This window comes from Gobio gobio, assembly GCF_949357685.1.
Source record: "Gobio gobio genome assembly, chromosome: 20".
Classification (NCBI taxonomy): domain Eukaryota; kingdom Metazoa; phylum Chordata; class Actinopteri; order Cypriniformes; family Gobionidae; genus Gobio; species Gobio gobio.
Window position 1 is genome coordinate 14,867,187 of NC_137113.1, and position 23,396 is coordinate 14,890,582.

The 23,396-nt window shown below is 37.6% G+C and overlaps 1 protein-coding gene across 3 annotated transcripts in view; it reads left to right on the forward strand.

The window, feature by feature from the left end:
- Positions 1 to 2,525, forward strand: part of bahcc1b (BAH domain and coiled-coil containing 1b) — a 100,518-nt gene extending 97,993 nt beyond the window's left edge. For all 3 annotated transcript variants that reach the window (XM_079801398.1, XM_079801399.1, XM_079801400.1), the window contains one exon: positions 74 to 2,525. In XM_079801398.1, coding sequence (XP_079657524.1) covers positions 74 to 283 — 210 coding nt within the window. In that variant the 3' untranslated portion in view covers positions 284 to 2,525. The remainder of the gene's footprint in view (positions 1 to 73) is intronic.
- Positions 2,526 to 23,396: the final 20,871 nt, after the last annotated feature.

Genomic DNA, 23,396 nt, shown 5'->3' on the forward strand with positions numbered 1-23,396 from the left:
AGTGACCAGAAGTCTTGTTTGATTTTGATTGACTTAAGCTAGACCTAAAACTTCTTTTCCTCTCTCTTCACAGCATGCCCTTTACCAAAGTTCCCACGAGGACGAAAATGACGTCCAAACCATCTCCCATAAGTGCCAGGTGGTAAGCAGAGCTGAATATGAGCGCCTGAGCCGTATCAGGAAACCAAACGGCAACAGTCAAGATCTATACTACCTGGCTGGAACTTACGACCCCACCAGTGGCCAGCTGGTGACGGCCGAGGGAGAGTCGATCATCTGCTAACGTTTGAAAATGGCTGAATGCACTACTGAAATTGTGAGATACAAGAAATGGCTGACAATCAGGCCAGTCTTATTCAAGATACAAAACTAGCATGATGTGAAAAGTGAGTTTAACCCACAGCCATGGGTTTCATCTCCACTCTTAACAGTGTATTATCAAATGGATTGTGGGGTGGACAACTCGTGGTGATGACTCTATGAAGGCTCCACAGACATGGAGTATTTTTGTATCTATTAATGAAAAAGGCACTGGATTTCTTCAGAGTAGGACATTTAGACTGACAGACATGGATCGGAGGTGAAAAACACTGACTGAAATTTTGGATTTGCCGAACGTTCTTTCGGAAAGCTCTTCACTGGTTAATCACGTCAAACTGATCACCAGGACTTTTAAATATCCCAGCAGGACCAAATACACTGTTACTTTGAGCTGTGGTATGATCTGTTTGTTTGTGTTTGCGTGAGAGGAGACGTGAATGAGAGGGTGATATTTTGCTGTATGCAAATATGTGAACAACCATGTGTGTATGTAGAGATCAACCACACAAAAAAACAAAAAGAAAAAAAACAGGAATGGGTGTTAACCTGGAGATTAGAGGCCTAACTGATGTTCTAAATTGAATGATGCTCTCACATGTGTACAGTCTAATAACCTCTTTTGACAATACCAGGGATTTTGTATTGTTCTTTTCTCATTCGTTTTGGCGCTAATGATTATGTCAATATATTAATAAGTCCGTTTATGAGCAAACAAAAAAACACAGACAAAAACAAAAGGAATGATTTTTCCAGTCAAGCCATACACTTCTGTACCTCTTGCTTATCTTCTCATTCAGGTGTATAGTTGTACAATTGATTTATTTGATGTGTGTAAATATATAAATACATAAATATATATTAAAAACAACAAACTGTAAATATAATATAAATGAAGAGAGAACTCTATTCCTCTTTATTGCTCTTGATTGTGTTATTTTTTTAAAAACTAAATACATTTTCTGTTCGTTTGGGACAGGCATGATTTAGGTGACCTTAGTTACTGAATACTTTCTTCACTGTTGTATAGGAGGGAACGGAGGGTTGGGAGACATTCTGCTCATGGAGCAAACAGTCGAACTGACACAATGCAGTCCACTTCATCTTTCTTTTGGAGTTTGATTTTGGCTTTGTTTGTTTCTATTGCATTTCATTGTCTTTGTGTGACAATTTGGTACCAATTTGAGCAAAAAGTGAAAAGTGCCAGGTCCATATAGCATATTTGGAGGTGTTTTTACGGAAATTCATTTGAAATGCTGACTGAAGGAATCTGGCCTCCAAAATGACAAACCAAAGTATGTCCTTGGAATTACTATACTTCCAACTGCAATAAAATATGTAGACTGAATCGTGAACAAGGGGCACTTGCAATGATTTTGCCTGATGTACTTTAGATGACTGACAACTCATTTTGCAGAGAGCGTTCCAAATGCTTTTGTGTTTGAAAACAGCTGAAATTCAGCAAAGTTGTAGCAAAGTGTCGGCCAAGGATTTTTTTGTTGTCTGCAAAGAGTGGATATAGACATGCAAAGCGTGAACAGACGCTTCCAGCACTTGAAGCCTCCTGCTGTCCTATGTCACGTGATCATGAAGGACAATCATAACCTGTAAGTGATGGCAGTTTAAAACAGATCTAATCTAAAATATTTTCTCTTGTCACTTTTTCTTCCTGCTTTGCCAAAAATCGTTCTGTTTGTTTTCTCCATTGTCAATGTTGTACTCTTATTTGTTTAATATGCAAGCCTGTACAGATTGTTCCGTGTTGGAATTGTGAAAAAGGTGACAGATATGCCTTTCAATCCTAAAGGATGACTTACTTTTTTAATGACGTTGTTGCTGTTACACTGCAGAAGCTAAAGCTTTAAGAAATCTGATGTGAAAATAAATGTAATGTCACTTTCTGGGTCTATAAAAAACATTAGAAAAAGAGAGAAAAAGAAAAAATGGTATTTTTGTAAACAAACACTGGATTCAACGCTTGATATGGTGGCACTGGCGCCACCAGCGTGCCAGGAAGTTGGCCAAGCCTCAAAGGAAATAGAATCATTGTGTAACCTGAATTTGAGACCCACTTGGAACTGATTTTTACAGTGGATGTTCTTTTTGACCTTGTGGGGAATATAACTCTAAGATATTTCCACTGTTAAAACGTTATTTATCTTAATTTTATTGCATTCGTGTTGCATTTAATTAAAAAAATCTAAATTACCATGTCTCAGTGTATTTTATTCAAGCCTGTTTGATATTGAAACCATTGATTTACTTGAATGTATATGCATATTATATTAAATTGTCTTATTGATGACTTGTTAAATGTACATCAGTAACTCGATTCACTCTCTGCAAATGCCAAAAAAATTATAAAAAATTATGTTTTGAAAAGTCCCGAGTATTCGCTAATCTATTGTTGTTCAGTTTAAACTCCGCAGTCTCGGAATTATCGTAAATACGGGTTTCCTAGTGAAATTGGACATGAACGCCCGCTCAAGGCGTATTTACCACTAGGAAGCTCGGGGGGAGAACGATTGCTGCTGTGACTGGTCTTCTTTATTAGTGTTTTTTTTTCCATAACAGCTTCATTGCCTTGTCTTATCGTTAAAGTTGTGAATATTTACATATATTAAAGCTGCACTATGTAACTTTTCCGTCCACTTGAGGTCGCCTATTCAAAACAAAGGCGTAGTTTGATGACGCCACGTTTGAGTGCAAAATCTTGGGACATGTGGTCTTCACCTCACAGCCGGTGGAAAAGAATCGGGATAGGACTCGGGCAGAAATCATAACGTTACTGTAGTATGAAGCAGAGCAGGGCCGAGTGTTGTGGTAGCTGAGCATGGCCGCTGTACTGACTGTTAATAAGATGAACTGAACACACGTCTCACGAGCAGCGGGACTGTTGTTATGGCATAGTCGCCGACGGGACTTTTATTACGCCACAGTCGCCGGCACCACTTCCGCTTTTCCAGTCATGAGTATGAGGTAACGCAGCTCTGTTTATCATATTAGATACATCTGAGTGTGTTGAAAACATAAACCGTAAAAAAATACGTGTCCGTGACGTCACCCATAGGATTCTGAAGAGCAGTTTTGAAGCATAAAGTAGGGTCGAGCTGGCCGTTGCCATCTTGGCAGCGCGTCACTCCCGGATAATAGAAAATGGGCAAAGAGGCGGGACGTGGGTGGAGCTGAGGTGACGCGATAGACTAACAGACAGCAGATAAATGGCTATCCACCTGTCACTCAAAGTGGCCACGCCCTTAATTATGCAGAACTTTAAGGCTTTATATAATGTAAACGAATTAGTTATATAAAAATTCACCCCCCTCACAGTTGTCATGAAGGGCAAAATTAGCCGTATAGACCAAAGCCACAATTTGTACCAGGCTGTAAACATGTTTTTTTCTGCTGTAAAGTTGGGCATTTTAACATGGGGCTCAATGAGATTCTGCTCCCTTCTGGGGCCTGTTGATGAATTGCAGACAGTTTCCATATTGGCTTACAGAGAAACTGGAGGAGGTTGCCGCTTCGTTGAAAATTATGATATGACGTTACTCTGTGCGTTCGCTTGGCGGCTGCTATGACACTTGTTCACACTGCAGTGAGTACAGCGTTTCTGAAAAATAAAACCGGAAACTGAGGGTAACGCAGATATGGCGCAATCAACAGGCGACTTCCTCACATGTCCCAGTTCCTTGGTTAAAATAGCAATTTTCTCACGATTTACAAATAGTTGTAAACATTTGGGATATTGTAGATATGTAATATAAATATAACACTGGCCTAGTGGTTTTTGGATATTTTACTGAAAAAATTTTACACAGTGCACCTTTAATAACCATTTGAAGCGTATTATATGTTTTATACACTGCAAAAATAGCCTGTATTGGACCGAATTTACAGAATCGTCAGCAAGCTGACTAGATAGCACGATGAATGTTTATGTTAACTCGCTAAATATCGTTTTGGCTTTTATACAATTTTCACAATTAATAGGCAAGAATAAACCCGGTGTCCTTCATGAATACTGTTCTTTCTGACAACAAAGCACTTGAATGCGATGAGTTTGTAATCACTACTTCAGAAGTAGGACATTTCTGATAGCACCTCAAGGCAGCATAAGGTCATGAACACATGCAGGTCATTTTCCCCCAATACCGCTTTGAGAAGGGAAAGATAAAGAGAGCTGGATGTAGAGAGAAGCAGAGGACATGGAGAAATGTAGAGACATAAATTCTGTAAACATTGATACATTACAAGTTTGACAGGATATTCTGCAGGCAATAAAAAGCTTGAATTTTAAACCGATTAGACTTGAGTGAATATCAGGAATATGTCATATTTCACTCAAAAATCACCAGAAAGAAATGCAATATTATATTTTGCATAAAGAAAACGAATCCTGTTTAATTAAATCCCTGTTTAACATTGTGGCAGTATTTTCATGGAATGAAATCATTCATTTATGGATTCATTATAATCCATAAATTAATTAATTATAAATGCAAAAAATAATTAATTTTTATCTTTTGCTTTTGTGGTGAAAAAATGACCTGGACATATTTTTGTTGATTCACTGACCTACACTAAACACAAAGGCTTTTTGAAGCACCTTAGGTTGAGCAAAGTGCTCCCTTCCAGAGGCGGACAGTACTTAAGAACATAATATTGTACTTTTTACTGCACTATGTTTTATATTGAATATCATTTAATACTTAATTACATTAAAAATGTATTGTATACTTTTACTCAAGTAAGTACTATATTTTTAATGTAATTAAGTATCCAAGGTAAAAAAAACAACAACTGTTATTTATGAAATGTAGTGCAGTAAAAAGTATGCCATTATAAATTATGCTTGGGAATGTAATGAAATAAAAGTTTTCCAAAGAAAAACACTGATGAAAAATGTACTGGAGTAGAAAGTAAAAATACTTAAGTACTGTCCGCCTCTGCTCCCTTCTTTTCTAAACCATTTTTAGTTGGCTATATAATGTTCTCGAGATTTAAAAAAGTATTGATGTTACATTAGGCAGTAGGTTCTTCAGATCAGTGTATTAGTTCCAGAAAATGTAAGCCTTTCTGGATTCTTTGAAGCATCTATATGGTTTTCAAAAGAATGGCATCAGTAAAACCAATGTCATTGTATTAAGCACACCTTCACACTGCAGGAAGAAGATGGTGTCTGCACACAGTTAAACATACAACCAGCAAAGTGATAGGATTCAATGATTGTTCTGTATCCTGTGTGTGATTTAAATTCATGATAATTCCTTATTTTGAATTTTGTTCTTCTGGTGAAGCCGTTTTTCATTTATATTTAAAACACAGCAGGAACACAATTCCTTTTTTTCTTCTTCTGCTGTTTCATGTCTAATTGTGCTTCCACAAAGTGTTACCGTACGCCTTATGAAGTCAGATATATATATATAATTATATATATATATATATATATATATATATATATATATATATATATATATATATATATATATATATATAATTTTTTTTTTTTTTTACCTATATGCCTAATTTTAACATTTTATACACACTAAAGTTTGGAATAATAAAGATTTTTAAATGTTGTTAAAATGTTCTCAGCCAGGCTGCGTTTATTTGATCAAAGAGACAGTAAAAACAGTAACATTGTGAATTATTATTACAATTTAAAAGAATAGTTTTCTGTTGTAATAAAATTAAAAATGTATATTTTTGTCTTGTGATGGCAAAGCTGAATTATCAGCAACAGTGTCACATGATCCTTCAGAAATCATTCTAATATGCTGATTTTTTGCGCAAGAAACGTTTATCAGTGTTGAAAATAATTTTTGCTACTTAATATTTTTTTTGTAAACTGATACTCTACTATTCAAAAGTATGAAATAAGTATGATTTAAAAAAAAAGAGGCAGATAGTGTATATAAAATTTTTTTTTGTAGAATCATAGGGGTATTTTCTTTTACCGTCTCCCAGTGAAGGTTTCCCTGTTTGCCATGTTTGCTATAGGTGAGAGAGAAAGGTTTGGGATGTTTGTGACTATATTTTGGTACTGGAGGGTGAGGCTGACCAGAAGAACCGGAGTTAATGAGCTCACATCAGTCATACCAGAGCCAGAGGCCCGTCCATGCATCACTGGGGGAGGAATTTTTTTCCGGCAGTTTACTTTTACAGTATCTTTTGGGCAAAACTGCAGGATTCGATCATGTTCGGCTGCCTGACACGAATCCTGACACAAATAAACAAATGCTATGTTTTTGCTAGCTGTATCAGACTTGGCCAGCTATTCCAGCAACTCACTGAACCTGAAACTTGAAAACCTGAAAGAGCAGAAGCCAGACCATGTCAATGCCACGGTGTGTTTTTCTGAGAGAAGGCAAATATCTACACCTCATAAATGTCCTGCCCTCGGCATGACCTCTTCTGGCCCGCCTGCTGAGTGGCTCTCAGGAGGACGAGAGGAGAGTGTGTGGAGCGGGTGGGGTGGGGCGGGGGGTTGGCATCTGAATGAGGTGCTGCTGGTGAGATGGAGAGCGCACACAGACCCCTCCTATGGTGGGGTTGGTTTGAAGGTCCGAGAGCTCATCCATCATGCAGTGTCATGCTGCTCAGGGGTCCCAAACCTGTCGGTGTGTGAAAGGCCCCAGCACGAGCAGAGAGCGGACAAGTACATGCATGGAGATAGAGGGAGAATGTATGTGAGAGAGACAGTCTAACTTGCTATTGCTTCAGCAGTACAAATACACCATCATTTGCCATGTAGGTAAAGTATTTATAGAAAGAAAGAGTGCTAAACAATGAAAAAGTGACCCGAAATATCTAAGAGACATCGGGTGGGTCTCTTTAATAACCCTCTCAGAACACTCTAACAACCAAATAGCTACATACTCAGAACACCTTAGGAACACGCAACCACACAAACAAGATTTCTAAAGTCTAGAACCACTAACATTTTTTTTCTTCACAAAGTGTACAAATATAATTATTTTTATTTTCAAGTTTAGCTAGCATTATTATTTAAGGCTGTCATTTGTATCTGCTTTGTCATTCTGTTTATTATATTAATTTATGTATTGCTCTACATTTTGCCAAGCGTTTTCTAAGAAGAATTTTAGCAATACAATACAAATACACAAACATTTGATTAGCCAATAAAGCACATTACAACCGCGACGGAACACACATTAAAACACATCATAGTTCAAAGTACTTTTTTTTAAAACATGGTTTTACAATAAAAGCAGTGACGGAAAATAAAATGTTACAAATAAATGTAATACAAATAATAATAATAATGCCAACAATAATAATATAGAATTAAAATACTATTATGTAAATTACAATATTCAACATAAATATCCCTATCCTAAAGTTTGATTGGCTGAAAGGCCAAGTGTTCAATAGCACAGTGACTTTTCACTGTATTACTCCGCTTATTTGTGTTTTAGGTTGAAAGACATGTTATTTTAGATTATTGATGCAACCCAATTTTTTTCGGAGTTTGATTATTTCTATTTTGTTATTAGTTGTGTGATTTTATGGTTGTTCAGATGCATCGGTGCTGTGCAGACCGATCGGCGTATGACAACAAAGTACCGCGAGAGAGATTGGAGAGCAAACGACTACTTTTGAATCGCTCTCGCGATGCTTCTTGAACTGCGTTCTGCGTTGAGCCCCGACAAAACGCTGCAAAACGTTTTTTAAACGGAAACGGTGCTGCGTTGAACACCCTGTTCTGATGACGCAAGAGTTGCAACTATGGCAGCTGAGAAGGCCATTCTTTGTGTTCTTTTTGAGGAATTTTCGGAGCCTGATAAAATCTATATAAATACGTGTTTAATACTGCAAAATACATGCAATCACTGCACTTGTCGTCCAGAATAAATGACAACATCCCAATCCCATTTATTTAACTTTTTATCTCCTGGTAATCAATTCTAATTTAAATCCTTTTATTTCTAGTTCTTACTTTTTTAATAGCTTGTATTTTCTTTCTCACTTTATGTCAAGCAATTACCATATATGAAATTTGGTATATAAATAAACTTGCCTTGCAATGAAGCTAAATATATAAATAAATACATCATCATGTTGATATATATAAATAAAACTCTTACGACAAGCATGTCTTCTAATACCTTCAATTATTGTGTATACTGAGCTGCAGCGGACACATTTGTAAACATCTTTACTTGGACCGTGTGAACTGTCTCTTTAATATTGCGTGGTTTATATACATGTTGCTGCTGATTGGACTGACATATTTGACACACCCACCAAACGAGAAAAAACGCATCTCAAACCCGTTGCGCGTTAAAAACTGGCCGACCAATGAGATCAGCGCTTTTGTTCAGGTGCCTGGAGCTGCTGAAGTGACAGTAAAACACGACTGGGTGGCGCTCAAGCACAAAATCGGTCTTGCCGAGCACACACTGATACGAAGAAGAAGTAGTAAGTAGACAAAGTAGAAGAGGATCTGCTAATGCTGCTTGCCAGTTAGCAAAAAGTGTGTGAATGGTTTTGCCATAGACATAATATATCTGTGGTTTTGGCAAGTACGTAAATACTGTCTATCCTCTTCTTCTGTGTGACAAGCGAGTGTCAGAAGCATAAGTGCCGCAGCACCACCTTGTGTACCGGGAGCGCATCTACTAAATGTGCACGTTCACTCGGCGCATCGCCAGTGAAAATCGCTTGGGTGTGAACACTCAAGACGCGCCGAAAAACGTCACGAAAAACGCTGGCGATAAGCGCGTGCGATATTCGGCCCGGTGTGTACAGGCCTTTACACACCGTTTCCAGGAAACATGACGTTCAACCGGAAACCGTATCAAAACGTTGCGCACCGGTTTGAGCTTTGAACGTGCCCCTGCTTCTTCCATTGACAGTAAAAGAAAGGCTTCTTCAAAGCCAGTTTCGGCGTCGGCAAGCCGAAGTGGATCTTCATGAGTAACATGAGAGCGCTTTTGAGCGGGGATGAATTTCCGTTGCTCCGCTCCACTGATACACAGAGTTCCAGGCCAGAGTTTAGTCTGTGCGTTGCTTGGCGAGGCGACTATTTGGAGCTATTTACGTTGGAGAAGAAATATACGAACTGAGCATCTTCAGATTGGTAAGTTGCTCCATATCAATTGCTTTCTTGTTTGCAGAATTGTTGTATAAAAGCAGTTGCCCAGTTGCAATGGCACAAGTAACGTTAGGCCTATGGGGTCAGTCAGAAGGCAAGGATGCGTTAAACTGACCAAAAGTGACAGTAAATAGCTTAACTGTTACGTAGCCTATTCATTATTTTCCAAAGATTTCTATCTCAAATAAAGGTTGTTATTTTGAACTTTCTATTCATCAAATACGTTTTCAACATTGAGAATGATAATAAATGTTTCTTGAGAAGAATTAAATCAGCCTATTAGAGTAATTCCCAAAGGATCATGTGACTGGAGAAATGGCCAGGGGGCCATCAGGGCCTTCTCTGTCGGCCTTGTCAAACATTTTTTTTCATAATTTAAATTAATTTAATGTGTATCTGAACGTGTCTAAATTCAATTACCGTCTATTTCAGTATTACAATTATATTTCCAGAAAGAATGTGGTTATTTTGTGTGAGGCTGAGCTGTATTTTCCATATGTGGACCTCCGTGGACCAGCGCTACCGATTCTTTCCGAGAACTTGTGGAGCTTGTAGTGGGCGGAGCTAAAGAGTCACACACACACACACACACACACACACACACACACACACACACACACACACACACACACACACACACACACACACACACACACACACACACACACACACACACACATGCAATACATCATGGCATTATCCCTGGATAACTTTCGATTCACTATATGTTTGTGTTGTTTACATTATATGCACTTAAGCGCCGATTGCCAACAAAACACGGACATTTGATGCAGTTTCACTCAACGCCTGCGCTTTCGCCTCATGACCGGGAACAAACAAACACACTTGCAGAGCTCCGTTGCTGCTCCTGGAAAACAAACTGCATCCACTGTTTCCTTAATGCTGGGTTATTTGGGAAGCTTAACAAGGTTAACTTTCCCTCACAACCTGAAACACTTATTTAGTGACATTGTTGACTTATAACAGTGTAAATAAGTCAGAATGCATGAAATAGCATTAGACCCCCCCCCCCCCCTCTCTTTAACGGCCACAAACCTTTGAACTGTATGAATATGATTTGAGCAGAGCCACTGCTGGTCATGTGAGCTGAATGATTGTTTGGTGTGCTTAGGATATACTGTTTAATTTTGTTGCAATTCAGATAAGTGCAGATACTAGGCAGATAAATAAGTGTTCAAGCTAACACGCGTACACGCACACAATGCAGACACTGAGACAGTAAATGAGATTTATGTGCAAATTATGCCACAAGGCTTCTGTAATCAGAGCATCAAGAATATTTAGAGATTTAGGAATTGAACATAGTAATCGCACAGGCTGAAAAACATGAACATATGTTAGATGGCTAAACTAGGGAAAAAAATCCCCTGTTCTTATATTGTCTGTCAACACTCTCTATAGCTTCATAACATTTGCAACAGTGACTTTCAATGTCAATGTGCGTTCCCAGAATGCTTATCCAGACACTGCATATCCCTAAACTGCTAACTCCCTAAATCCACTATCCACCTGCCACTTATCACTTCTGACATTTACTGAATTTCTGATGCACTGGATTTGAGGATGCCTTTAACCTGGAATTACACAGGATTAAGCTGTTTCCTGAACAGATATACTGGCTAGATCTTCTAACGCTGGAATAGACATCATTTCTGTGGTGTAATACTTGATCTGGAGTTATTTGCTCATATTTGACATTACTTTTTGTGTGTGTCAAGATTCAGTTCTATTTCCTATTATTAAATATTAATATGGTTACAGAGGTGCTACTGCTCTAAAAAAGTTTTACTGTCTTTATGACAGACGGTATGTGAATATTTGCTGTTATCTATGGATTCTTTGTTGACCCAACAAAAACGCCTTGTGAAGGACAAGCTGTCTTCAGCCATATGTATTACCAGTGTTTAGAAGTAAGAAGTACATATTAAATTATTAATTTAAGCCATATTCTGCTAAAAACTAGCCTAAGCTTATTTTCTGGTTTTAAAGGGTCAAAATGAAAATTCTGTCATTAATTACTCACCCGCATGTTGTTCCAAACATGTAACACTTTAGTTCATCTTCGGCACACAAATGAAGATCTTTTTGATGAAATCTGAGAGCTTTCTGTTCCTCCATTGACAGCTACGCAACTGAAACTTTGGCGCTTCAAAATTTTCATAAAGAGATCATAAACAAATCCATATGAATCGTTGACTGTGTAAACCCAGCCCGATCTGCCGGCGATTTGATTTCGCCCTGCAGCTCAGGCTGGGAACCTGTACATTTTTCTATCCTGCTTCCGTTACAAATCTGCAGGGACCAATCACAAACTGGCGGGGGTCTATTGGCGGATTTAACCCGATGACGATAGAGAAGCGACGGCAAGCAGCTTTTTGTTTACATTCAACAGGGCATAACTTGCCCTGGAACAATTCGGCAAAAAAGGATGTGTTTGCGTTACTACCGACCGCTCTGCAAAGTACGTCACCCGCATCGTTGGTCTGATTAGTTGAAGGACTATCCAATTGCGTAGTATTTGACAAGAGTCATTAACCTATGCCCGTTGATCGCGCCTCCTGTGCAGTAGACAATACAGACTCCCCAGACTATATGACGTTATGAGTATGTATTTGAGTGAACTTGAATGTACCTACATGGCAATGATGGCATGAATAAAATATTTACATTAGCAGGACATAATTCCAAACTTTTTTTTGATAAATGTGAGATATATGCATTTGTATTAATGTACATACTTTGTATTCATCAATGTTAAAATTGATTCACGTAAAAACAACGGCAAAGAAGCATCGCGTGTGGATGTTTATTAATTTAATATTATCCTTTAGGCCGGTTTTCATTTCGGCTCCCATGTTAAAAGGTTATTGCTTGCGCACTTCCTGCGTGACACGCACGCGTGGCCCGAGCCACGCCGAAAACATGTGCATGCTATAGAACCGATGCCAATTTTTCACATGACACGCAAGCGTGTTGGAAGCGTTTCCAGGCCAAATAAAATAGGAAAAGCTGTTTATATGTAATTTTGACACAAATACATGTTTGAAAGTCTCTAGGTTTTGACATAAATGCACATATAATTGTAATAAAATAAAAAAATACAGAACAAAATATTCTGTAGCCTATTTTGCTATCAATAGCCTACTGCCGAAGTGAAGTCCCGTCTCTTCGCCTGCACAAAACGCCACCATGCAGGTTTTTTAACTTTTTTTTTAGGATACCTATGGACCCGATGAGCTGACAGGCTGGACACAATAATTTACCATGACCATGATAAATTGAAATAGAAAAACTACCGAAAATAAACAGACTCCTACTGAATACCAACCTATTCTGCACTGAGCCAACGCAGAGCTCCCTCACGTGACGTAATATGACGCAATGTTGAAAAAAAAGCAATCAGCCAACGAAACGGCCACTTTATCTACTAAATTTGTGCTCTTATGTCCTTTTAAAACATTTGAAATCCTGCATTACCTTTTCATATGGTATTTTCATACAAGGTTATATATTCATTTGGAGAAAATTTTTACCTGCAATATGCCCTTTAAAAGATAGAACTTGGTCTGGTGATAGCCAGACAATATGAATCAAGCAGTTTAGTCCAAATTTTCTCGATGGTGAACTTTGATCCCTTTAATTGGTTAAAGATCAGTGGCCAGTTGCATTAACTTAGCCACTATTAAAGGTCCCATGGCATGGCATGGCATGGCATTTTTCTATTATTTTATAATGTTTCCTGAGGTGTACTTATATTATTAGTATGATATTTACATCAAAAAATGTCATAATTTAGAAATAAAGGCATTTTTTTCTATACTGTTATTACCCCTATGGCTTGAATGCTCTGTTTCAAGGGGCGTGTCTGCTGTGAGACTTCAGTGAAAACGCCCACTGTTGTGATTGGCTGACATCTTTGCATTTGAAATGAGTGTTAGATTATGTTGCGGAGGGGGCATGGTTTAGAGAGGCACTGCATGCATTAGAGAGCGTGAACCATGGAGAGCTGGAGGAAGTTTTATTGTAACAGACTTCATTGTAATATATCTTTTAATTTGTTTTTGTGTAAATTTTTTACATTTCTGTGCATATTTGTTTGGGACAGAGGGGAACCAGGTCGCATTTACAGCAGATATATGCAGCCCATAATAAATAAAGGCACGAGACGTACTGGGGTCGGAGAAGAACACCGGAAAATGTGACCGTCTGTTGCAATACACGCGCCACGGTTCAGCTGCGCAAGACGAACACTGGCAGCAGGGTTGCCAGGTTTTGACAACAAAACCCACCCATTCGTTACTCAAAACTAGCCCAAAACAAGCCCAATCGCGTTTCGGGGAGGTTCTCCGGTAAACATCGCGTTCGGGGGGTTAAATATGTGGGTTTTTTTTGCAGGGCTGCCTGCTAAAATTCTCATTCCCGGGGATAAATATCACATAATTGGGATCGCTTCAACCCGCGGACATGAGACAACAGTGTAGCAACAGTGTAGAAGTAGCCCAATTCCGCGGAAAAAACGCGGTCTTGGCAACACTGACTGGCAGTGTGAAAGCTCCCGCTCTCCACGCGCACAGCTTCTGCTCTGCCACTGCGCGCAGTGTGAAACCGGCGTTACAGAGCAAACAAAGCACAGTTTTACTCGGCTTCTGTTTAAAGTACTCCCACACTTTTGAATGTCGCGGTCTGGCTTTATATGATAAATGATCATTTTCACTATGCCCGGGAGTAGAAGCTGCCATTATTCTAGATCTTCTGTTCTATTCTAGAACGTAAATAATGTGCCGCCGACGCGTCGACGTATTTTCGAGACGTCGACGCGTCGTTGCAGCCCTAACACACACACACACACACACACATATGCAGACAGCATATACACTTCATTATTTAATCCCACTGTCTTCACAACAGTTTGTGTTGGCTATAGTCAGATTACTTTAGCTGTGGTCACACTGCTAGCCTACATTGTACGACTGAAGAAATAATCTTTAAATAAATAAGCTTTTAATTATTTAACAATATTTCATCTTTAATATGAATTAGTTTGTCTGGAATTTATCATTTTTACTTTCATATTTTTACGTTGCATTTATTTGGTTCTTTGTTCAATCTCAGATCATTATTTGTCGTATAGGTCATAGTCTGACTTAAGCTTTTTTGCTTAAAGTTAAAGACCCAACTTTATGCATGTTTTGTAAGATTCCCCTCTCTGTTAAACATATTTTGTTGGACTGTCCTGGGTTAAAACAAGAATGCTCTTTTATCAAGTTATTTCACTATTTTCAACTTATTTAGTAAGATTATGCATGAAAAGGTTTTGGAATTTTTTTTATCATAAGGTTATTTAAAAAAAATCTTGTATATGACGTGTTTGTTTGCTTGGTTTTATTTTATTTATATGATATTTGTATTTTTGTAATTAAATTTTTGCCATGAATATAGCCTTAGCTGCTGACATGGCATTAAATAAAACAATCTTTATTACATTATTTTATTTATATTATTAAGATGTCTGCATAAGAGTAAATTCTAATCGGAGCAAACATTAAACTTTGCTGAAGTTAAAAATCTTGATTTGGTCTCTACACTGCGTTCTGGTAACTCTGCCAAACTATAATTACTAAAACTAAAATTGAAACGAAATATATAAAAACTAAATAGAAATGTGTTTACAAAATAAAAACTAAACTAAATCTAGCAAAATAATTTATAAAACAAACTAAAACTAAACTGAAATTTGTTGAAAAATCGAAAACGATAATAAAATAAAAACTAATTTAAAAATGCAAAACTATAATAACCTTGGTGCAGATACACTCGCGACATGTGATTGACAGATCCAGACATTATAAAGAGTGTTCTTTGATCGCTTTCTGTAGTTTAATCACTTAAAAAACTGATTTGTTTCATGCTACTAACAGAAACAATCGTTTTAGTCACTGGCTAGATTCACTGATGCACTACGCTTAGGGCATCAAGACGGCGTTCATTAAACGATCTAGAAAGAAAGTCTGAATGAACTTGAATGATTAGCTACACATCAGAAATCACTGATCACAGATCAGGCATTATTGAACACTGTTACTCACTGTTTGTCGCGGTGCTGTCGAATCCATATCGTAAAGTCTGTTTGTAAAGCCTGTGCTGACATAAACTGAATCAATTTTCTCCGAATGCTCTGGGCGGGCAAAAAAGAGGAAGGGGGAGGTAACCTTTCCTGGTATGATGTCATAACAGGAAAATTCCAGATCAGCTCGTCTGGGCTGTAATTTTCTCAAAGGCAGAGAAAGACAGCCAGAACTCTGTTTACACCCATCAAAATTTCTAGCCACTTGGGGACCATATACAGGCTAGGGGAACTCATATTAATGTTAAAAAACCTCATAAAATGAAATTTTCATGCCATGGGACCTTTAAGAACTAATTTGACCAACTAGCAGTTTGTCAAAATGTAATCAGTCTTACGTTCTAATTCAAATTAAACAGATCTACCATTTTATGAAACTGACTAAAACAAGTTAGGACCAGTCTATTCGGTTTATAAAACCGGCCCCAAAACTCACGGCTTGGCCAAGCTAGTCTAATTGGTTGCCACTTGCCAAGCTTGGTTGACAAGCTTGTTTTCCAGGCTGACCAGCTGAAAAGTACCCCAAAACTCTCTAAAACTGCCAACATAGCATCATGACCAGGCTGGAAGAGCAGCTAAGACCTGTTCAGAATGTTTTAAGCTGTTTTTTCCCTGCAAGAACCTATTTGGAGTACTTTTGAATTAACGTTTTCCAGCAGTGCATCTCTTTTTTTTTTTCTATCCCTTTCTCCAACCTAAATTTGGTGCCTCTCTTTCTATGAGCCACGTGTGTAAATGAATAGCTGTCAGTTGCATGAAAGTGCTGGATATGGTGATCCAGACCAATGCCGCGGAGGTTGTGGAGGGGGATTAAGGGCATGGAACCCGTCCAGCTCACCCCATCCATCCCTCTTACAGCTGGGGCCCCTGTGCACATAACATATCCATCCACAGCACATTGAGTGTGTGCTTTCAGGTCAGTGTGCGGAACGATGTGCCAGCGATTATATTGCACTCTTCCCTTGCGCAACACTGCATTTGTTGATTTCTCTCTCCCTCTTTCCCCTTTGGTTAATGCTTATGCCATTGTAAGATCCTCTCTTTTTTCACTTGAGATTTACCTTGAAGTTGGTATAGAGCAGGCTCTCAACAGGTTTTGCTGTAGGATTCAAGTTTTTACGTTGGTGATCCATGCTGTAGTTGTTAATTGTTTTCATTAATTGTAATAAAGCCAAAATAAAGTTAGAAATGTAGCCTTGACTACTAACTGAAATAAAACGAGTCGACTACTAACTGAAATAAAAATGAGTCGAAGTAGCCTACTAATATTAATAAAAGGGAAATAAAAAAAAAAGCACAACCAAACTACTAAAACTAAACTGAAGCAAAAATAAATAAATAAAATAAAAGCTAATTAAAAATTTGACTAAATACTATAATAGTATATAAATAATATTAAAATAACAGTAGTGGTTTAGTAAAATTGTTTAGTGTACAAAAGTCAAACTTAAAATCAAATTCGCGCGCTGCCACCTTTCACTCAGACAGATTGCGACGGCAGTTTCGCGGATTATTGTGTTTGAATGTTAAAAAATATGTAAAAATGCACGTCCGGGCGAGTATTCGGGTAAACGCAGTCGCAGTGTGTTAGGGTTTTTTTAAACCCTAAAACAATGATAAAACAATGAATAGTAAGTTCTGTCATATTATTCAATTACTTTTAAAGTTTTGCCGTGGTATCGATTCGGTATCGGTAATGAGGTATTTTAGTCTGGTATCGTATCAAAGTCATAACTTTGGTATCGTGACAACACTATTCTATTCTATATAAAAAGTATTTGCTGATATTCTCTTTTTTTGTTATGTTGGTTTACAAATTTGTACCTATTTAGATTTTTACTCTTTTAGTTTTACATTTTGTCAAGGGCTTGTTTACATTTATACTTTTTTTATAGTACACTACTGAATGCCAACGTTGCAAGTTAAATTAAATGTTTTTAAGTAAAATTGTTGAAAATTATTCTGATAAATGAGTCGATAGATTAATCGATTAATCGATATAAAAATAGTCGTTTGTGGCAGCCCAAATTAGAATATGTATATTACCATATTAACTCTTGACTTGACCAATTAATTGCATTCAGCATTGTTTTTTGTCCTGCTGTTGTCCGTGACCTACCAGTTGAGAACCCCTGGTATAGAGTTTTTTTTTCTTCTCTTTAAAGCTGAAATATAAAGTGAAGGGTGTCATAAAACATTGTAACAGGACTCAGAAGTTCAACTCCCTGAAATGATCTGATAGACACTTCAGTGCCGCCTGACTCCAGGTGAACCACTTTTACCGTGAACATTTTATGGGGGTATATCTGAATCCACACACTGTAAATCCTGTTTAAAATGTAGCTGGTGAATGTGTCAGTGTGAGACAGACAGTTTTTGCGATCTGTGTTTATTAATATATATTCAACTGCTGTCTCCAAGGCAGAGTAAGACTCTTGGCAAGACCACTTCTGAGACACCCCACAAACTCTTATTTATCAGTATGTGTGCATGTGCTTGTGCTAAAACCACACTGTTTTTTCAATGGCACAGTATCCATCAGGAACCCGAGACTGTGCCCCTCTAAACACCCTGCATACATCCCCAGTATGTTTTCCATCATTACTCCTTACTGCTGCCAACGACTCTGATAATAAAAAGTATATAAATATATTGATCCACCTGCTGTAAACATCATGTGTACTTCATCTTTACGTCCACTTTATATAAGCAGGTGCTTCACCCTACATATGGTGCCTGGGCAGGCGTGTTGGTATTAGGGTGGGCGATAGGCAGCTGGGGACCCCCTCAGGGTGCTGTAAATCAGGCGGACGTCATGCAGAAATGGAAGGACTGGCAGAGTTGGGCAGCAATAGCACAGCCATGGCACAGAGCGCCCACTCTCACACATACCGCTTTCGGCCAAATAACACACATCTCCGTCTGTTAGACAAGCCAGCTATACCCGTGTCCCTCAGGCAGGAGGTCTAAGGCACGCAGAGACAGCGCAGGGGAGACGAGGGGGAAGGGGGCTCTCTCTATGGGAACTGGGGCAGATGCCTGGAGAGACACTAGGAACACTGCTAGCCTCTCTTGGAGAAGCAACTGCAGAAGCATAGGCTTATTACTCTTAAAGGGACAGTTCACCTAAATATGAACATTCTGTGATAATTCTGTCATGGTTTTTTTTGCGGAACACAATAAAATATATTTTTAGACTGTCAGTGGAATCCAAAACAAAACCCTGGACCCATTGACTTGACATTTTTTTTATTTATTTATATATTTTGTGTTCTACAGAAGAAAGTCATACAAGTTTAGAACAACATGAGTAAATGATTACAAAATTATAAATTATTTCATGCTGCTGTTTTTCAAACAAAGTAAGCAGACAGTGACCATGGAAGCTGTCAAGCTTCATAAAGGGTTATTTTATTTATTCATTTATTTTTTAATAAAATAAAGTATTTATTTTATTTTAAAATGAGGACAAATCGAGATTAAAGGTGCGGTATGTAGGATTGACAGCTAGTGGTCGAAATAGGTACTACAGTCCAAATTCAAAATATTGGAGATCGTCGTTTCCCCTGCCCCCTCCTCCTCAGACTCGACACATTTCAAAGGTATTTTAATGTTTTAGTAAAGTGAAAAACTTACATACAGCACCTTTAGGTGAGGCAAAAGAGCTGTTGGTTCATGAAACTTCTGCTGTTGGGCATTATTTTTAATGCTTGTCAAACAATGAAAGCCGACAGTGAACTGGGGCTGTCAAACTCCAAAAGGAAAATATAGGCTATTGAAATATAGTGCATGGGTCATATGGGCCACTTTGATGATATTGGGCCAGTTTTGATGATTTTTTTTTTTTGTGCTAGACACTGCGCCCCCATTTATCTTTTTTTTTTTTTTTGTATGGAAAGAAGCAGCATGGACATTCTGACTAACTTCTCCTTTTGTGTTCCATGGATGAAATAAAGTCATTTAGTTATAAAATGACTGCAAACCAAATTGGCTAAATAGAATTTAAAAGAGTTAACGGAGACCTTATATATTGTTACACTGTTCCAAATTATGAATATGCAGCCAGCAACAGTCCAGTGCAATCTCTTCATCTTGTCTTATCTCATCCTTTAGTCTCTCCGCTGATGTGTTCGCTCGCTCAAGCAGTGACTGGGGGCGTCAGACGGACCAGCATGCTCTGGCTGTATTTTGTCTCTGTGATAATGTGAGTGTGACCATGAAACCTCACTCTGCTTGCTTACCGCTCTGCGTTTTAAAAGCCTCCATTTGGGTGACATGCACAAACAAAGCGATAAATCTCTCTCAATTTCTCTTTTGTCTTTGTGTGTGTTCTCAGATTGTGGTTGAATGTGAGAGGGACAGAAAGGGGAAAAGAGAAGTCTGAGTTTCCTATTTGGCAGGGGGATTTCCTATGCATATGTGCAGGTGTGCTTTCGGGCATGTGAGCAGTGGATATGATCCGCAGCAGTGGCGTGTGGTGCACTTCTGAATATTCAATTTCCATTTGATTTTACAGTTTCCTCATCAAAGATTTACCTAGCTACTGATGATACACTATTTACCTTGCTATCACAGATCATTTCATTTTACTCAAAGGTGTGTGTGTGTGTGTGTGTGTGTGTGTGTGTGTGTGTGTGTGTGTGTGTGTGTGTGTGTGTGTGTGTGTGTGTGTGTGTGTGTGTGTGTGTGTGTGTGTGTGTGTGTGTGTGTGTGTGTGTGTGTGTGTGTGTGTGTGTGTGTGTGTGTGTGTGTGTGTGTGTGTGTGTGTGTGTGTGTGTGTGTGTGTGTGTGTGTGTGTGTGTGTGTGTGTGTGTGTGTGTGTGTGTGTGTGTGTGTGTGTGTGTGTGTGTGTGTGTGTGTGTGTGTGTGTGTGTGTGTGTGTGTGTGTGATAAAACAACAATTCTTTTTCAATTAATTTGTATAATTTTAAAATGAGGACACACCAAGCTTAAATCAACAGAGATACTGCCTCCTGAAACTTTATCTGCTGGTGTTGCTATTGGACAGTATTACATAAGAAAATGTACACACTGTTTGATATCATATTTTGTAATATTTATTTAGTTTAGGAATTATATAAATAAAAGAAAGAAAGCCAAATAATTTTTTGATGCGGATTGACTTGCACGGATGGATTGTTCACCACAAAACTAGCAATTTGCCCTAACAAAGTAAATATGAACAATTTTGATTTCACGAGGACTTTAAGAACTGTATAACTATACTTATAAGTTACATTTGTATAATGTAACCGTAAACCAGAGCTTATTGTACCATATATAGGCACTAAATGCAGCTGCATTAAAAGGAGCAGAGCTGCCGCTGCTGCTGCTAACAAGCGGTGTCGGATTACAAAAGTGTGTGTGCAGCTTTAGCACTGCAGTGCGCTCTGTATAACAATTGTTAATATGCCGATCAGACCTGATACATATTTCCATCAGCATACATTACAAGCAAATATTTTCTAAAAACGAATAAACATTGTTGATAACAAAATAACTGAATGATTATTCAAATAGGTGAGCATTAGCTATTGTATGTTGACACAAAAATACTTCTGAGGTGACAACAACTGAATTACGATGACACACTCTGAAACACATCTACAATGACAATAACTATTACAAGGTTCTTGCAGGGTTCAGAAAGTCAAATTTAAGACCTTTTTAAGACATTTTAAGACCATAAAGATTGAAATTTAAGACCTATACGATGCATTACCAAAATTATTTAAATCAAAGAAATAATAAAAAAAGCAATAAAGCAATGACATTAGTAACCCTCCACAGCCAACAACGTGCCAAATACCCAAAACCTTAGGCCCAAAATGAAAATAGGCTAAAACAAACTTGCCCTCAAATAGAATAGATTACAAAACAGCATATTAATAGCCTAATAGAGATTGAACAGGGGATGCACTAGGGAGATAGGATAAACTAGGGATGCACGATTTGGGGAAGATATGTAATTGCGATTATTCTGGTTAAAATGCAATTTTTTTTTTTTTTTTTTTTTTTTTTACAAATTAAAAGTGTATGCATATAACATTTTATATATTAATGTTTATATATTAACGAGACTAATAATAATGATTATATTATATATTATATTCAATAAATACAAATATTTAACAAAATTAGAAATATTACTATTACAATAACATTTTAATTATTAAAAAAATAAAAAAATAGAGTATTTAAGAATAAATATAACAATATAATAATAATACTAATAAAATAACATTTATATTTTACAGAAAACTTATTTTACAAAAAAAAACCTGCTGGGTTACCTGTTAATATGCAGACAGCCTATGACTAAAAATCATTAGAAAGGTCTAAAGATTTATTGTAAAAAAAAAAAAATCTGTGATATCAATTTCTTAAAGTCTATGTATTTAATATGAAATATGAGCCTCTTATGCATCCACTGTGGGGCAAAAACTGTACATTGGAGAAAAACATATGGGTTGTCATATAAATTTATTTAGAGAGAAGTATTATTTTTCATATTTGGTTACCCAAACGTTTCATTCATACTGGAAGCCAGAGGGCGCCCTCGAGCAGAAACTCCACATTTCCCTCAGAGAAGTAATCCTTAGCCCTAATGTGAAGCTAGCGATGTAGGATAAACTGAAGATAGAAACGCTTTGACTGATGAAACGAAGACAATAAACACGACTGCATCAAGCTATGGTGTATTTGAGTTCTTCAAGCCTTCACTATTGTCATAATAATAAGGTATGCAGTGCTGATTGAGTGCAGACTTTATCACTGTTTAGAATAATATAAAAAAATGCATGTCTGCCTCATTCTGTCCAGAAAAATACAACGTTATTAAATGTAGACGTATTTTGCGGGCAGGTAATTACAAATATCACGGGATTTGTAGTTTTATCACCGAGTACGTGTACCAACACCCCCAGAAAGAACTACAACACCCCGAACGAACGCTCTGAGGGCGGCGCAGCAAAGACTCTAGAGCTCCGCTTTGAGATCCGCTTTCGCGATTCGATACTTTTTTGCTTCAGTGTAACGTTAATAACTTTCTGCAGCCAGCATTTCTGGAAATGAACGAGGATAACACTTTTTTTAAGACCTAACTAAATTAAATTTAAGACCTCTGGCGAAAATCTGGACGTTTTTAAGACGTTTTAAGGCCTTACATTTTAAAAAAATAATTTTAGACATTTTAAGACCCCGCGGGAACCCTGCTATTATTACTTATGGAGTTATTAACGCACAGAAATACCACACAAGGAAAAACAGACTTTTGAGGAATAAACAAGCCAGGAAAACTCTGTATAACTCTGTTACTGGACGCTGCTGAGATGAAAACTCTCTGCACATGCACCAGACAAGTCTGAACAAGTTGACGCGCACATGCGCGAGGCAGGGAATTTTGTACAGAGCCATCAAGTGTTAAAACCGGTTAAAATGCGAAAGGCGAAGCTTGAATTTACGGGTATGTCCCTCTTTGGCTAATGTACTTTTAAGATGGAGGGGCAACATGGCGACCACCGTTAGATCCCATTACCTTATGTATTTTCAATGGCATATTATAAACTTACGAGAATACTTTATTACTTGAAAGAAGTAAATATACATTAATGAGAACATATATTTTTGAAAGAACTAAGTGTTTTTAGCTAAGAATAGACTAAAAAAGTTACACAGTGTAGCTTTAATGACGTAGACTAGAACTGACAAAAACACACAACAAAATTACTAAAACTTTAACTCAAATTAAAACATAGGAAAATTAAAATTAAAAACGAATTCAAAATATGAATAAAAACCATAATAGGATCA